General features: G+C 40.8%; 1 protein-coding gene across 2 annotated transcripts; it reads left to right on the forward strand.

Moving 5' to 3' along the window:
• Nucleotides 1–489: 489 nt before the first annotated feature.
• Nucleotides 490–17,220, forward strand: per1b (period circadian clock 1b). 2 transcript variants are annotated; one of them, XM_079605024.1, is made up of 19 exons: nt 490–695; nt 5,671–6,455; nt 6,853–7,106; nt 7,314–7,435; nt 7,612–7,813; nt 8,113–8,307; nt 8,404–8,589; nt 8,678–8,831; nt 9,121–9,364; nt 9,531–9,639; nt 9,751–9,895; nt 10,056–10,174; nt 11,155–11,301; nt 12,887–13,183; nt 13,445–14,268; nt 14,457–14,634; nt 14,808–15,000; nt 15,412–15,562; nt 15,650–17,220. In XM_079605024.1, exons 2-19 carry the CDS (start codon nt 6,073–6,075, stop codon nt 15,953–15,955), a joined length of 4,209 nt encoding a protein of 1,402 aa, XP_079461150.1. In that variant the 5' UTR covers nt 490–695; nt 5,671–6,072; the 3' UTR covers nt 15,956–17,220. The 2 variants fall into 2 exon arrangements, with proteins under 2 accessions (XP_079461150.1, XP_079461151.1); XM_079605025.1 differs by lacking the exon at nt 11,155–11,301 and having other exon boundaries at nt 503–695.
• The last annotated feature ends 617 nt before the right edge of the window (nt 17,221–17,837 follow it).

A 17,837-nucleotide genomic window follows, 5' to 3' on the forward strand; every position in this document is an offset into this window, starting at 1 on the left:
TAAAAAACGATTCAGCAATTATTTTAGCTTTCGCGTTGTCCATGAAATCCACGCTCTAAAACCTATATGTAGGCACAGATTACTGTAGGTTTCATTCAACATCAATCTTGTTTTATATTTTTATAATAATAAGGTTGTTAATAATCACATGAATGCAATTTCATGTGATCTAGATCAGTTTGCTGCATCCACAACTAAGCTAAAAATGGTCATAATGACCTACATACTATATTTAATTTATTTCTTGTTTGAATCTAAATCTACAGCAGTCTAATAGGAATATGTAGTCCTGCCCACAACACACTCTCTCAACTCTCATGTATTGCAACAACAACAGGCGCGCTGCAACGTGACAGCTGATGAACGTGAGCCGAGCGCCTTTGGCATCGGCCAATCAACGAAAGCTTCGCCGTGAGTGGGTGGAGTCAACCAATTGGATTCGTGGCTTGCTGCGAGCACAGCCAATTGAATTCCTCGGTGTTTTAGACCGATTGGAAAGCACGTGTACTCGTGTGTGTCTGGAGTCGTGGGGAAACAAATCTCTAGCACACAATTGCAGCGAATGCCAGTGGACTGCAGATGTAAAAACGTCGTTTTCGTGTTTCACCGATTTAATAACAACAGCAATACATTGTAACACTTTTCGACATAGGGATATTTGTCCTGTCGTTTGGCGGAGCAGTAAAACTCAGAAGGTAAGCCCAACATTAACCAGGAGCTTAAGGTTAAATGTGGCATGTTTCTTCTTTTTCGATTGAACCTTTTATACTACGTTACCGATTCTGTTTACAACATTAGATTTGTCCAACAGAAAGTGTTGATTTGGGTGGAATATTGTGCAAATAGCTATTGACCGTTGCACAAGAAGCCAAAATAATGAAACTGGATTAAATGCAAACATCATACCTTATATCACGCCATCACACTGTGTTTTACAGTCTGTTCAATCTGTCCATGCTTTGCTTTAATGTTTGTTGACATTTTTGTTGACATTTTTGTATGCAAGTAAAGTAAAACTGTGACGCATCACGCATTGACCAAACACGGTCTTCTGTGACTTGACCAGACTCCCCCAAAAACTCTGTTAAATAAAAAAAATGATATAAAAGTGAGAAAAGTGATGCAAACATCTGTAGTCATGTAATCTTAACTTAAGGGTGTTTAAAGTATCAATATATGATTTGTCATGTTGTTGGTTCATTATGCCACTTCATGCAGTTAGTTAGTCAACTAACGTTATATACAACTGGTGGATTGTGTCTGAAATTTTAAACTGTTTTCAGGACAAGGTATTTTTTCATAAATCTTAGGTCAGGGCAAGTTGTGCCAGTTTTGTATGTCATTGATTTATTGATTACAATATTTTTTTTGACAAACCAACTGTTTTGGTCATTTTACACTTTATTGTCAAAATGTTGTTGTTTCATGGGCTTTTTATGCTTCAGAATTGTTTAAATCTCGTTGAAAAGCAGATAATAGGCTGTGTACTGTTGGGGCACGTTGTCACAAAGTCCAACTTGTGGTCAATAAACTATTTTGGTAGCACTTTACAATAAGAAAGAAAAATCTAGCTATTCGTGTTAGATTACAGTGCATTAACTAATGTCAGCAATCGCAACATTTGATTTTAATAATGTGTTAGTAAATGTTCAAGTAAACATGAACTAAAATGAATAAATGCTGTGGAATTATTGTTAATTCTTAGTTCAAGTTAACTAATGAAACCTTATTACCACTATCCTTAGCAAGAACAGACTTAAAGGTTTATGCCTAAATAGAAACTATTATTTTTTAAAATAAACCTAGAGAAATATTCACTAGAGTAGCACAACTAGCCCCGCTCTCCAATCCATCATCATATGCAAAGAATGTTGTTGTGGATAAAGTAGGTTAAAGCGTTTACAATTGAACTCTTAATACTAACAAATACTATTGTCTAAAAATGAATAATCTGCTGTGGAGTACAAGTGTTTAATGATGATTGCTTTGTATTACTGTAATTGCCAGAATAGTTCAGTCTGTTCCGGCTATTAGATACTGCCTTTATGCCAATTAGAGTGTTGTTTCACAGGCAACTGGAAGTCTGTCCTTCTAGTTTATACATGTCTTGTGCTGTGTAATACTTGTTCGCACACTCCTAGGGGTTCATAAAGGAACTGCTGGTGAAATTGTGAATGTCAATCTCAAAATAAATAAGATTATATACATATTTTGATTGTTTTAAAATTAAAACAAAGATACAATATATTAATATTCATTAATTATGAAAATATTTGATCAGATGGGTTCAGCAGAAAAAAAAGCTGTCCAGCTTTAGAGTTACACCAAAGACTAAAACTAATGAAAAAATGAAAAAAAATATCTGGTGACAGTCTCAGCTTCAAGGTGGCATCAGCCACACTAGATTTTAAACATGCAAAATTCTTTAGACAACCAATGAGAGTGACAGGATATGATGTCATCTAGGTATTCTGTATTGAATAAACAATTAATAAATGGTAATATGACATTCAGAATATACTGTACTCCACTTTCTCAGGTTGTATTCTTTGTATTGGACGGAAGAGGTCAATCTATGGCGTTTAGTTCCAGACTTTATTTTGTTAGTTGAAAGTCGGGTTATGTGAGACTTGAAGATGACAGTTCGGGGAAATATGTGTGATGCATCGCACTGGGGTAACATGATGACATTCTTTGCATATCAGAGCTAAAGTGGTTTTGTTTTTTCTAAGAGTAGGTTTGGCTCACATTTTAGTAATAATTTAGTCTGTTAATGGATAGTTTTTTTCTTTCTGTTTCTCTTTAAATTAAAAGAAGTAGTTCCTTTTATTCCAGTTTATTGTGCAGTGACTATGTCGTTTCCCCCAAAAGTTCTAGTGTAATTTGAGTGTATCAGTCTGATTTTGAGCACCTCCACATTACCTGCTCAAGTGGTCTGTCATAGCACCTGCCACCCCACATGAAACCTTATGCTTGTGACCTTGTTTTTAAATACATTTCTCCCAGGTTTTGAATAACTTGGGTCGCACATTTTTCCAGAGCAGCTCGCTCTGTGAACTGTGTGCCATTTTTGAATCGTGTTTGCGCTTAGTAGGCTACATGCGTTACTGTAAAATGACATCATGGGGGTTCTCTGTGCCAAAGCTCACATATTCAAGCTAACTTTGAATATGTAATATTTATTGAATATAATCTTTGTTGTTGTTTTGTCATTATCAGTCAAACATAAATAGTTGAATAAAAATCTTGACTTATTGAACTGTTGTATAAAATCGTTATTATGATATCACGTAATCTTACTAATTGTTCTGTTAAATCCTTTTATAAATAAACCATACACAAAACAAACATACCAATAAAATCTGTTCCGGAAGCATTTTTTCCGGATCACTTTCGAGCAAGTGGTAAGTTACTCACTGCAGAGTCAAACTCCTCCTCTCTGGAGCTCCAATTGTGTGGGATTAGTCCAGCTCCTCCTCTGGAGCGCTAACGGGGTGGGGGGACGGTAGGGTTTGGATATTCTAGCTCCACCCATTAGCCCAGATTACATTCGCATGTCGCTCCTCCTCGCTGGAGCTGTCGAGTGGTGCGTGCACGCGCCACTGGGACAGGCAGTGCGCGCGCAGACACAGTGGATCACGACTGTAATGGAAGCGAGATGATGCAGTGTTTGTCTCGTTCAGTAGAAAGTACTGAAGGAATAGATGGTGAACTGTTAGTATATTCGTTGTATTGACAGCGTCTAATTAAAATGTAGCCAGTCTCTCCACACTTTCATTGGTGCACGTCTGCATTCACTCCAGCGGTAGTTTGTCCATGCGCAGAATACAAATTATGACGCATCGTGTTTTGAAGATTGGGCGCATTACGTTTTCATCTTGTTTATCGGTCGGTTTTTTTTTTTTTCATGTCTGTTTTTCGATTAAGTTGTATGATCAGGAACATGGATCCTTGTGAGCCAACCGCTCTGATTATGTAATTTAACTATATATTTAAATAAAAAAATGTAGAAAACTCTCCCCCTTAATCCACTGTTTTTTTTTCCGTTAGACATTTAACGTTACTGTATACCAAAGAAAAGAATCCTAACGGTGTGTTTTATAAATGCTCTTTATGTAGGACTATTTTCTAACATCTCCAACCTCCCATTATATAATTGTAAAATGCAAAAGAGATAATTTGATGATGCTTTGTGGTTTAAGATCTAGTCGGACATCCACTTGGTGGTTCATTTTATAGTTTATGTGCGTGATGCAGCTTGCTGTTTCTTTCTTGAACATGGGCAAGAAGTAAACAGGTGCAGAACAGGTGTCATACGTGTGTATGCATGTGCAGGAGAACACCCACACAAACAAATTAATTCCAAACAAACAGCCCTGATTTGGCCCAGAAAAAAGAAACGCATGGTCTGTCTTAAGAAAAGCAGCATCTGTGGCCATTTGATGTCTGTGAAGATAAGTTTGTTTTCTTGCTCCATCTTGATATAATTGTTGCGTCCATTGTACACTGTGTGAGTGACATTCGTTAACATTAAGACACTTACCTTTTAGTATGTAGAAGTTACTTAATAATACAAATAAATTACAATTTTAAAAGGAAACATTTCTCTGAAAATGTAGATCAGTTTTTAAAACAGATTGTGGGCTTAGTATTTTCAGAAACGGCCGTTTCACTTTCTCCATTCAGCTGCCTCATGATTTGAACATTTGACATTCTGTTAATGACAGGGATTAATTACAAGGCATTTGCGTTTAAACACCTTTACACTTGTTGTTCTCTTTGTAATGACGTGGGCTAAAAGGTTCATGCTGATCAAAGCTGTTCAACTGCTCTTAATCCATGTCTGGTAAACCATTTAAATTAAGTGAATTATAAATAGTTCAGTAACAGTTTCTTATGCGTCAAAGAATCTCTTAAGAAAAGTAGGTCCATAAATTCTAACAAAGAATTCTGATATATGATTCCACCTCTGGAAACAACCGATTAGAGATCGTATAATATTATAGATATTAATAAACAGGGCTTTGGTAGTTTTGAGGTCAGCCAAATAAAAGCAATAGTTAGATAGTTTACTGTATAAATAAAATCTTCAAACTGGGATGTATTTGAGCTTCATAGTCATACAAAGTACAGCATTTTTAGTGTCACTTCTCTCGCTTACTATTTGCAGTAAATTTAGAATGTGTACGTCTAAATTAAGTAGCTGCAGAAATGGAATCAGAACATTAGAGGGATGGTGATGGTAACAATCCCAGAGAGGAAGCACAAAAGACTGGCTGAACACAGACGACACAGTTGGTAAATGCAAAGGACAAAACAAGCTTGCGTAGTTGAAGGTGGAGAGTGGATGTGTGGATCTGGAAAGTAGTCTTGGTTACCAAGGAGACCAGAAAAGGTTTCTGTAGTGGCCAACTGGGAATATGAAATATCTTGGCTCTCATGTGCAGCAAAATAGCTGATAGCTAATTTACCTGGTTGAAAAACAAAAAACACCCCTGAGTAGCACTTCCTGTTAAAAGACCAGGCTGTTCACCAATAATATTAGGCTATTTATTAGCTATAAATGGGGCTGCCTAATTGTAGATGACTAACCAGCTCAATATATATCTTTGTCCAAATGTTTCAAACTGACGCACACTTACCTTTTCTTTTGCTCCTTTTTCCTGGCAGTTGTCTCCAGAGAAGAGATAAAGTGACACAGAGGGCAAAGAGAAGAAGACTGACCGAATGGACAGAACCCATTTCCCAGCGTCTGTTTTTTGCACTTTCTCTCGCATTGTCACACTCCATCTGGCTCTGTGGTAGCAGCCAAGTCTGTTTCGTAACAACCAGTCCTGTCTGTTTTTTTCTGAGATGAGCAACGGTTTCTGCCGCTAACAATCTATTTTGCATTCGGCACCTGGATATACCATGGTTCTTGTTTGCAACAAATCTGTGAATAATATTTCTATCAAAATGATTTCCCACTGTAGTTCAAGCAGTCCAACCTAGTGAACTTTTTTTAAAAACTCTGTAATCTATTATCAGGTGAATCTCATCACCTTGGCAATTGCCTATTCGTACAGTATTATTATGAGCGATGATAACTCCGACTCCGCGCCCAGCAATGATTCAGCTAGAGGAGCTAGAGTCGAGAAAAAGGCAGGGCTTGTAAACAGGTCCTGCAGCATGAGTGAGAGCTCTCCCTCATCGAATCCGGTGAATAGCGAGACGGGATCATCTCCGGGAGGGGTATCTGATGCCAAGAGATCCCCAGGTGGCAACCGTGGGGCAAATTCCGATGATACGGATGGACTATCAAGTGGAAATGACTCTGGGGAAAGGGAAAGTGAAGGAGGGATGGAGAGAGGGAGCGGATCCAGAGGGAGACAGTCAAACCGAAGTTATCAGAGTTCCTCCAGTCAGAACGGAAAGGACTCGGCCATGTGTCTGGAGACTACGGAGAGCAACAAGAGGTGAGAGAGAGAAAATCTTTTCCATTTTTTTTTCAAAGTCTTCTAAAGCCATACGATAGCTTTGTGTGATGAAATGCCTGAAATTGGAGTTATTTGTTGACTAATAATCTCCTATGCTGCAATTCTCAAAATCAAATATGGCATCTGAGGATTGATGATATTAATGTCCATTCTCTGAAATCAAGTCAATACATTTTGGGTTGTTCATCACATAGAGATAGCACACCAATCACTTTTCTTATAAATTTATGAGGCTTTTTGTTTTTGTCATTTTCGGAACATGACATTTGCTAAAATGTCTACTTTTGAGTTCCACCTAAAAAAAACATCAGTAAACTGCTTTGAACAACATCTAAATTCTAAATGCGACTCTTGTTTTTGATCTCTTCTCCCTCAGCTCAAACTCTCACAGCCCTTCTCCACCCAGCAGCTCTCTGGCTTACAGCCTGCTGAGCGCCAGCTCCGAACAGGACCCGCCGTCCACCAGCGGCTGCAGCAGCGATCAGTCCGCTCGTGTCCAGACACAGAAAGAGCTGATGAGAGCCCTGAATGAGCTGAAGATCCGTCTGCCCCCGGAGAGGAAGATGAAGGGACGCTCCAGCACCCTCAATGCCCTCAAATACGCCCTCAGCTGTGTCAGACAAGTCAGAGGTGAGCGGTAATTTACATGTAGGTTTCTATGTCTTGCAGGAAAGGCAACAGGCTGAAATGTTATGGGACATGTTTAGGCAAAGCGTTTAAAAATTATCACTATATTTTGCAATTCTGTTTGGTGCCACTAGAAGGTAATATAATTTGCACATCCAGTGATATATGTATTAATTTAAAGGTTTCTTTTTTTTGCTTTGAATCTTGCAGCCAACCAGGAGTATTATCACCAGTGGAATGTTGAGGAGTGTCATGGCTGCAGTCTCGACCTCTCCACCTTCACTGTTGAAGAACTGGACAATATTACCTCTGAATACACGCTCAAAAATACAGTACGTTGACTTGCACACAAACCCATTTCTTTCTCCTGCAGTAACACCGTATTTGAATATTGTATGAAAAGTAGTGTTAAGCCATACATCAACAAACATTTGTCAGCTAATTTAGATTTTTATTTCCACCAACTGTGAAGAAAAGATTCAAGTAATTTTTACCCTTTGTTGTGCAGGACACATTTTCCATGGCGGTGTCTTTCCTGTCAGGGAAGGTTGTGTACATCTCACCGCAGGGCTCATCTCTTCTGCGCAGTAAGCCAGAGAAGCTGCACGGGGTTTTGTTTTCAGAGCTGCTCGCCCCCCAAGATGTGAGCACCTTCTACAGCAACACCGCACCCTGCAGGCTGCCGTCATGGGCCTCCTGCATCGGCTCTGGTATGTTTGTGTGAGGTGTATTTTGGTTGTGTTAGGGCAGGTTACACTAACATTTGACTACCAGAAAGTGTCACAATGCTTTTGATCTTAAAGGGATAGTTCACCCAAAAACGAACATTCTATCATAATTTACTCACCCTCATGACGTTTCAAACCCAAGACTTTCATGCCGATATAATTTGTGCCATTGTACTGTAGGTTATCTATTGAAAAAGGACTACCGAGATCAGTTATTGTCACGCTATACAAATGAAGTTTAAGGCAATAAACATTCTCTCTTTCCCTTTCTTTGACTGTAGTCTCTCCACCAGCTGACTGCACCCAGGAGAAGTCCATGTTTTGTCGCATCAGTGGGGACGTCTCATCCGGCGGTGATGTAAAGTACAACCCGTTCAGACTGACCCCCTACCTGCTCACACTCCGAGACTCTGACATGGCTTACCCTCAACCCTGCTGTCTGCTCATCGCAGAGAGAGTGCACTCAGGATATGAGGGTACGGTTTTGTTGTTTAAAACGCATCAGTTTTTCACCACGTTTTGAAAGAACTTGATGGTAAAATAAACTCGCTCTCTCTCATTCCCTCTTTCAGCCCCTCGCATTCCTCCGGATAAGAGGATATTCACTACCAGTCACACCCCCAGCTGTCTCTTTCAGGAGGTGGATGAGCGGGCAGTTCCTCTTTTAGGGTACCTGCCTCAGGACCTGGTGGGAACCCCAGTCCTGCTATACCTCCATCCAGAGGACAGGCCCATTATGGTGGCCATCCATAAGAAGAGTGAGTCACTCTCCCTTCCTCTTTAACCTCTGTCCATTTATTTTCTTTAATGAGAGCGGTAAGGCACAACTTTCACTTTCTCTCTCAGTTCTCCAGTTTGCAGGGCAGCCGTTTGAACACTCACCCTTGCGGATGTGTGCACGTAACGGAGAGTATCTGACCATAGACACCTCTTGGTCCTCCTTTATTAACCCCTGGAGCAGGAAAGTGGCCTTCATTGTTGGACGCCACAAAGTCAGAACGTAAGTATGCATACCTCCCACACACACCAGTATGTAATATGTGCTCAGTCAATCACACTCATCAGCACATGCTCTGTCATGCGGATATTCATGAGCTCAATATGTCCCAAGGACCATTTATTTTCTCCCAGCATGCAGAGACTTACAGTGCTTCAAGCTGCTACACACATATACATATACACATGTACAGCTGTAGCCTTTTGGAGAAATTATTCAAACTAACAAACATATTGTATTTCTCTACTGTACTGTACATCCACACACTTACCTCTTGATTCTTTCTGTCCAGCTCTCCACTGAACGAGGATGTCTTTACGGCGCCGAGGGGTCAGGAGGAGCGGACCCTGTCCCCAGACATCCCTCAGCTCAGTGAGCAGATCCACAGGCTCCTGGTGCAGCCCGTCCACAACGGCAGCTCTCAGGGCTACGGCAGCCTGCCCAGCAACGGATCCCACGAGCACCAGCCCAGTGCCACCTCCTCTTCAGAAAGCAGTGGGCCGGGTCTGGAGGACCTCTCGCAGTTCCACAAACCAGTAAGTGTTTAGAGACCGAAGCCTTAAAACTGAATGTGGCCTAAAACGAAGATTGCACATGAATTGTAAGCCGTAACAGGCAGTCATATAGCTTTACTTCTTATTGGAACTGTTCATATAAATGAAAGGAAGGCCAGATATTGATAGCAACTGCATTTTTAAACAGATGACCTTCCAGCAAATCTGCAAAGATGTTCACATGGTAAAGACCAGCGGACAACAAGTCTTCATTGAATCCCGCAACCGACCTCCTCCTAAAAAACACACCGCCGCAGGTACACAAAAACATAAAGTTTATTTTGAAGCCATAGTTTCATTCGTAGTTTAGACAAACAATCTTAAAAAAAGAAAATAAATTAAAGATGTTCTCTGTGTCTGGCAAACAGGTGCTTTGAAAGCAGTTGAAGCGGCCCAGCCGGGGCCTAGTGCTGCCCAACCCTCCAAGAGCTCCGCACCCTCCCTGATCGTCCCGAAGGAGCCGCCCTCCACCTACTCTTATCAGCAAATCAACTGCTTGGATAGCATCATAAGGTTTGTGTTTCCGATCATTAAAAGCACTGACTTTATCCCTGAATATGTGTTATTAATTGCAGACTAATCAATCATATAATTGTATAGAGAGCATCTCTTGTGACATATCTGCATGCAAATATAGGCATTGTGATAGTAATCCTTTTGTTTGGTTCTTCAGGTATCTGGACAGCTGTAACATCCCGAACACGGTCAAGAGGAAGTGTGGCTCCTCTTCCTGCACTGCCTCCTCCACATCTGATGATGACAAACATCAGGACGCTCTACGCAATGCTAAAGGTGGGTACTGCAATGATAAACTAATTCAGAACAGTACTAATTTTGTGTTTCAGTGGTAGTTACATGTCTTAGTTGTATATAGTATATTGTGCAACACCTCTACCATTCAAATTTGACTGTTACCACAGCAAAACTGAAATGCCAGTTTTGAGCAAACTTATTTTATTTAAAGGTTTGCATAAATATGGGAACAATGGCATGTATATACACACTGAGTGCTTGCCATGTTTTTTTTTTTTTGTTGAGCTTGTAAGCATTCGGCAAATGAATGAATACTACTATGGTGATGGTTTGACTCATGAATGTTAATTATGTAATGTATCATCATTTATTTTTTTGAAGGGAAAACTTTACAAAATAATATTCATGAGCTAGGCTTTCTCCATAGCTTGACAGGATTCATAAATCCACCATAATCCAAACCAATTTATTTGCTAATTCTGATTCAATAAAAAAAACTTAACGTGCAGTTAATATACTGTACATCAGAGACGATTATGCAAATGGTAGTGTTTGCATTAGTATACCACTAAATTTGCGTGACATTTTGAATTATACACTACTGGTCAAAAGTTTGGTTAGTAGTAAGATTTTTTTTATTTTATTAATTTTTTAATAAATTTTCTATTCATTAAAGAATCCTGAAATTGTGTTTATATAATTAAAATATGAATCAGCACAACTGTCTTCAACATTGATAATAATAAGAAATGTTTCTTAAGCAGAAAATCAGCATATTAGAATAATCTCTGAAGGATCATGTGACACTGAAGACTGAAGTAATGATGCTGAATATTCAGCTTTGCCATCAAATATATTAAAATAAGATTTTTTTAAATTGTAATGACATTTCACAATATTCCTGATTTACAGAATTTTGAGTATAAGAAACTTCTTTAAAAAAAAAGAAACCAAACTTTTGAACAGTGGTGTATATAGCTTAAGATATGCTGTGTATTAACAGATACTTTAACCTGCAGGTCCATCTGTGTCTCTGGTAAAGGAGAGTGCATTGTTACCCCCACTGGCCATGCACAGTAAAGCGGAAAGTGTTGCGTCTGTCACCTCCCAGTGTAGTTTCAGCAGCACCATCGTCCATGTGGGAGACAAAAAACCTCCCGAGTCAGGTGGGCAAATGTCAAGTCAAGTCAAGTCACGTGATCTTTATTTATTTAGCACTTAATACAATACAGATTGTTTCAAAGCAGCTTTACAGTGATAAACGGGAAAATAATGATCATTGATGCAAACAGAATTCAATATTGCTGTAAAGCAGGTCTAAAAAGAAAGTAGCGTCATTGTTCAGCTGAGGACAGTACAGTGTTGATTCAGTTCAGTTCAATAGCTGTGTAAAGATCATCAAATATGAAATGAGTTCAATTTAGCTCAAAGCAGCTCTGCAGGAAAGCGTTATGTCAACATCCAGTTCAGTTTTCATCCAATAGGGTCAGTGCAGTCAAATTAGGGGTGTGCGATATCGAACGATTAATGTCTCCATGATCTGCCTTTGGAGAGAGATCTTATTATCGTGCTACAGTGCATTCTGTCAGTTGCAGTTCTGGTGCCGCCATCCCAACATAATGTTCAACGCATAAGTATATTCACGTTTAGCAACACAGCGGTTACGCTGGGTTTACAGTATATACCGGTAGATACAGTTACGCTCGCGTGACATTGCAGTTCTTTGACATCACAAACGTTTGTTGTGAAAAAATCATAAGATCGTGATCATGTCTGAAAAAAATCTTAATGTAATATTTTGCCATATCGCCCACCCCGATGTCAAATCAATAATATTGCTGAATATGAAGTGTCCCTTAATAAGCAAGCCAAAGGTGACAGAATGAAGAAGAGAGAAAAAAACATGCTCAGTTGGGGGGCAATTGGATTGGAGTTGAATCTGGCCTTAGGGTCTATGCAAAGGACTTTGGTTCTTGTGGTCTTTACTAAGGGTCTGTACCGTTGGCTGTCGAGCCGACGAGGTATTCACAGGGGATCGGTCTCTAGGGCCCGTCTAGTTGTCATTGTTCCCGTTGATATTTGGTCATCTCTAGGTGCAGGTCTGGATAAGGACTGGATCCAGCTGACTATGGGATAGGAATGAGACAAACAGACATATTAGCATAGATGCCATTCCTCTTACAATGTAACTAGTACATTGGAAGTTATAGGAAGTGTTCCTGGTTTTGGTTGGCCTTATTTATACAGCCTAACAATCCTGTAACAGATTTGAATTATAGAAATGTGATAGTGTGTTGTGCATGTCAGGTTAAAGGGGCTGAGTCTTTTATCTAGATTTAAACTGACGGAGTGTGTCTGCCTCCCAAACAACTCTAGGAAGACTGTTGCAGAGTTTGGATGCTAAATAGGAAAAGGATCTACCACCCGCAGTCTATTTTGATATTCTAGGTATTACCAACTGGACAGATTTTTCAGACAGCAGTGGATGTGAAGGACTATAAAGCGATAGGAGCTCGCTCAAGGACTGGGGAGCTGAACTGTTTAGGGCTTTATGAGTGTTTACAAGTTTATAGTGTGTTTGTAACCAAAAGCAATCATGGTGTCAATGTCAAAATACACAGTTTTCAGGTTTCAATTGTTATCTTTTTGTCAAACTTTTTTTGTTTTGTTCTTGTGGTTGTTCCTTGAAACCGAGTTTCTTTATAGTATCCACACTTCACGTTTTTTTCTGTTTTTTCCTCATTGCTACAGATATCGTAATGGAGGAAGCCCCTCCCACTCCAAATGCTGCTGCCACTCAACCACAAGCCCCTCCCACAGCCACGCCCTCTCTGCCCCCTAGCCCTGCCCCCGATAGGGATGCAGGAAGAAGAGGAGGTCTAGGAGCAGCAGGAGGAGAAAGGTTGGGTCTCACGAAAGAAGTCCTGTCAGCTCACACACAGAAGGAGGAGCATAACTTTATGTACCGCTTCAGAGACTTGAGCGAACTCCGAGTGTTTGACCCAGCCTCAGCTTTGCGCCAGCGAGCGACCGCACCCTTAGCAAGAGGTGAGGACATGCATAATATAAAACACAAAAGCAACACGACATTGGTTCTAGAAGAAACCATTTTAAAATCATACTATTTCATGTCCACGTCATTATTTAATAAGTCTTACGACTGTACATTATCCCTTAAATGTCCGTCGTGATTTTCGTTATTTCTGTGGCAAGCAGCCTTTGAAAAGGTTGGGATAATGTACATATGTACATCTAATGTTCAACTGGCTGGATATACATTACCCCATATCTTATTTTCTTGATTTTTAGGTGTGCGCAGCTCTCGGGATTACCCAGCAGCAGGTAGCTCCGGGCGTAGACGCGGTCGAGGAGGCAAAAGACTGAAGCACCAGGAGTCCTCAGAGCACACGAGGTCTCGTAGCCCAGTCGGCCAACTAAGAGACCTCCGTCCTGGGGTTCCAGCTTTGGACAGGCCCTCTAATTCCTCCATACCCATGGGACCTGTAGCCAGTTCCTCTTCCTGGCCCACGTCAGGGTCACAAGCTAGCGTTCACTCTGTCCCGTACCCCGGCGTCCTTCCTTTATTTCCTGTCTATCCCCCCTTCTCCCATCCCGTCTCAGACCCCAACATACAGGCGGGGCTACGTTTCCCCCTTCAGAACTCGCAGATGCCAATGCAGATGGCGGGGGCTCCTATGGTGCCCCCGATGATGGCGTTGGTATTACCCAACTACATGTTTCCTCAGCCCAGCATGGGCATTCCTCAGCCCTTCTACAGCCCAAGCCCGGCTTTCCCTTTCCCCGCCGCCAACATGATCTCCCCTGCTCCCTGTCAGATTCCGACTCCAGTCCCACGCGCCCTCTCTCGCTCCAGCACGCCTCATTCCATCAGCCAAAGAGAGGCCGGCGCTGAGAGAGAAGGAGTAGAGTCTCCGCTCTTTCAGTCCAGATGCTCCTCGCCCTTAAATCTGCTGCAGCTGGAGGAGTCGCCAAGCAACCGGTTTGAGGTAGCATCAGCTTTGGCGTCAGTGCAACAGACCACATCTCCTATGGTGGGACAGGGAGGTGGAGCAGGAGGACAGAACTCCTCTAATCAGAGAGGTTCAGCGTTGGATTCAAAAGAAAATGAAAATGTAAGAGAATGCAATTGTGTGCCTTACAAAGGTTTTTACAGATAACATGCTTTTCAGTGGTCAATGCCAATACCGTTTTTACTTTTTCAATCTACTTTTTTGATATCTTTGTGATATTCAGTAGCAACTAATTTGCTAATAGAATATTTGCACGGTGACTCAAAATTGTAAATGATTGTCTTTTGCAGGGTGAACAAAATGATTCCAATCAAGACGCCATGTCCACCTCCAGTGATCTGCTGGACCTGCTGTTACAGGAGGACTCTCGCTCAGGCACTGGGTCATCAGGCACAGGCTCCTCTGGGTCCGGCTCAGGGTCCTCTGGATCAGGGTCCAATGGCTGCAGCTCTTCTGGAAGTGGAACTAGTGAGTGCTTGATAATATCTTATATAAATGATGTGAATGGATAAATAATTGTAGGCATTATGGATAAGTGTTACTTGGTATGAAGGAACTGAATGTCATCCCGCACAGCAGTTGTTATTTGTTGAGAAGTGTCAGTTGAGTTAAATAACTTCTCTTTTGTGTTGACTTAACAGGAAGCAGTCAGAGCAGCAATACAAGCAAGTACTTTGGTAGTGTGGACTCGTCCGAAAACAGCCATTCCCGCAAGCAGACAGCAGAGGGAGATGGAGAGGCACAGTTCATCAAATGTGTCCTACAAGATCCCATCTGGCTCCTCATGGCCAACACGGATGAAAAGACTATGATGACCTACCAGCTGCCCATCCGGTAAATTATAAAACACTTCGTAGTTTTCAGTACATCACTGGGGCTGGGAATTGAGAGCTGGATTAGTTGCATTTTAAATATGGTATATTTTTTTTTTAGTTTTGTTACATATGCGGGGCACATAGTATGCCTTGCAAATACTGCATTCATTCTTTCGCAAAAATGACAAAAGAATTGTAATTAAAGATCCAGAATCATTAACTGTAGTTAAATCATATCCAGAATTCGATTCCCATCCCTATTCAACACAATTACTGATTTGTGTTTATATCAAACATAGCCTACATTTTGATGCACCTCATTATGACGCGAAAAGCTTTCCCACGCTACCACCCCATAAACATCACTACACACCCACTGTAAAAGGCTGATCCAACCAGTAAATGACCCAGTGAATATGTTTTGCTACAGAGACCGGGATTCTGTGTTGAAAGCGGACCGTGCTGCTCTGAGAGCCATGCAGAAACAGCAGCCTCGCTTCACTGAAGAGCAGAAGAGCGAATTGAGCCAAGTTCACCCTTGGATCCGCACTGGGCGCCTGCCTCGTGCTCTCAACATTTCTGTGAGTTGAAATCTCTCGGACAATAACGGCCACACCACTAAACACTGAGTCTTGATTGTTTTACTTATCATGCTGTGTGTTTCTCAGGCATGTGTGGGCTGCAAGTCCTCTCCTACGGTCCCCTCCACGACACCCTTCGACGTGGAGATCCACGACATGGAGTTCTGCAGTGTTTTAGAGTGCAGTGCTGAGAAACACACCCGAACAGACACGGCCATGGAGAAGAGCGAGGCCGAGGGAGAAGAAGAGTCATGCAAAGACCAGGAGGTTGAGATTGCTGGGACAATTATGACGTCACAAATCAATGACCAAGAAATGACGATAGAAGAACAAGGAGTAACCTCGCAGATCGGGGAGGAAATGGGTGCCTCACTTTCACAGATGACACACTAAAGACACTGAGCCAGTGCAATACTGATGACATCGTTTGTGTACTCATTAAATTATCCAGTTTTATTTATTTCTATAAAGAAATGCTAATTAGCCAGGAAGGCTGGCAGATGATGAATGTAAAGCAGAATTGCTTTGTTGAAAGACTGTGATAACTTAAATTAAGGATATTTTGGTTATTGCAAAAGAGGTTATGATCTGTTAGCAGTCGCGATTTGGCAGGAAGTAAGGGATACTTTGCTTTAGACCACTCTGGATTTGACCTCAATACACCACCTGTTTAATTCCAGTTCTAGTGACCTGCAAAAATCCATTTTGTGGCGTGTTAAACAACGTTTTCAAACGTTGTCAAATGGGTTAACGGACGTTCAGACAAAGGATGAGAACTATAATGATTTTATAACTATGAAGTTTTAATAATCGCATTCTTTCCAGGCGATGACCGATAAAATAACCGATAGTTATTTTTATAGTTCTAATCCTTGGTGTGAACGGGTCTTTAAACTCTGGTGTTAAGCTGATTTAGGTCTGTTTCCAGACAGGAGAACTGATTCACTGCCTTCGAGGACGGTCTAACTGTTTCTCACATTGTGAATTTTTACATTTCCCGAACATAATGGAAATGTGATTGCAATTTTTTTACAGGTGTATATACAGAGTAGGATTTTTCGACCAAATTTACAGTTTTTATTTTGATCATTCTGTATATTTTTTTTATACATTATTGGTGCAAAAATGTCAATGTTAAAGCTTGGAGGAATCGTGTGAAATGTATTGCGACTTGCTCTGTTACAGTTCATCTCCACCACTACTTCAGATTTAGATGTCACTACAGAAATCATGGCAACCGTGAACTTTCGAGGAGTATTTGTAGCCCAAGGCATCATCTTGTAAAGTAGCACTTAGCAAAGGGACGCTTCAGAGGTCACGGCCAGAAAAAGCTGCCACACGTTGCTGGGTCGAAAGAGCGGAGGCTTTTAATGGTAATATATTTGAACCGTACCATCAAAGAGGAATGAGTTTTAAAGGGGATAGTTTTCCACAGAAGAAAGTAAGTCATTGATGACAGGATTTTCTGTTTTTGGATAAACTCCCTGTAAGGTATGAGTGAAAATTGTGTTGGCAATCAGTCGGATGAATTCTGTTTTACCTTTTCCAGTCTGTTTCAGTCATGTGCTATTTGACTTCCAGTTGTCTTGGAACAGTTTGTAAGTATTTTGTGTATTTCTTTATATATGAAAACGAATAAAAAAAGAATATGGTTCTCACTTTTGTGGTCTGCCGAAATCCATGAATTATAAGAATATACAAAGATTGAAAAGCACACTGTATGCTTTGGACAAGGAAGAGGGAATTCAAATAAGCAGTTTTCATACCAAACCACAGGCTTTTAGTAGACAAGAATGTCCACGGAAAACAAAAACACGAATGGAGGTTTTTCCACGCATAAACAAAAGCCCACACCACACTCAAACAAATAACAAACACTCAAATAAGTGTGATGCACACAAATAAGCTGATGATTATTGTACAGAGCTATACGAGAGTTATAAAAGGGAGTTTTATATGAAAAGGATATAATAACATGTTTGCTTTTGCCAGTGCCCTGGTAAGAAAGTTTGGCTTGACTTGCATTCTTTCCCTGCACCGCAGTGTAACGACAGGCCTACAGAGAAAGAACTATATAAACCATAAAAAACAACATTTCTAGCCCTAGTTGTGCTGTTTAGCTGCACGCATTTGCTCTTGTATCACTTTTATCCCTGAGGCGTTTAACAAGCAAGGAAAACAAACCTAATTAACTCTAAAAATACAACTTGCTGAATAGGCATATCTCAACAAAATCAGACAAAGAGCAGTGGATGTGGCGATGAATAGTGTGGTT

The sequence above is a fragment of the Phoxinus phoxinus genome (assembly GCF_949152265.1).
Source record: "Phoxinus phoxinus genome assembly, chromosome: 2".
In the NCBI taxonomy this organism is placed as follows: domain Eukaryota; kingdom Metazoa; phylum Chordata; class Actinopteri; order Cypriniformes; family Leuciscidae; genus Phoxinus; species Phoxinus phoxinus.

Bases quoted from the DNA above. Each gene is read 5' to 3' on its own strand.
- per1b (XM_079605024.1), top strand. From the start codon at position 6,073: ATGAGCGATGATAACTCCGACTCCGCGCCCAGCAATGATTCAGCTAGA. The intron at 7,436-7,611 runs GTACGTTGACTT...TTTGTTGTGCAG, and splicing joins AATACACGCTCAAAAATACA to GACACATTTTCCATGGCGGT. The intron at 10,175-11,154 runs GTGGGTACTGCA...TTTAACCTGCAG, and splicing joins CGCTCTACGCAATGCTAAAG to GTCCATCTGTGTCTCTGGTA.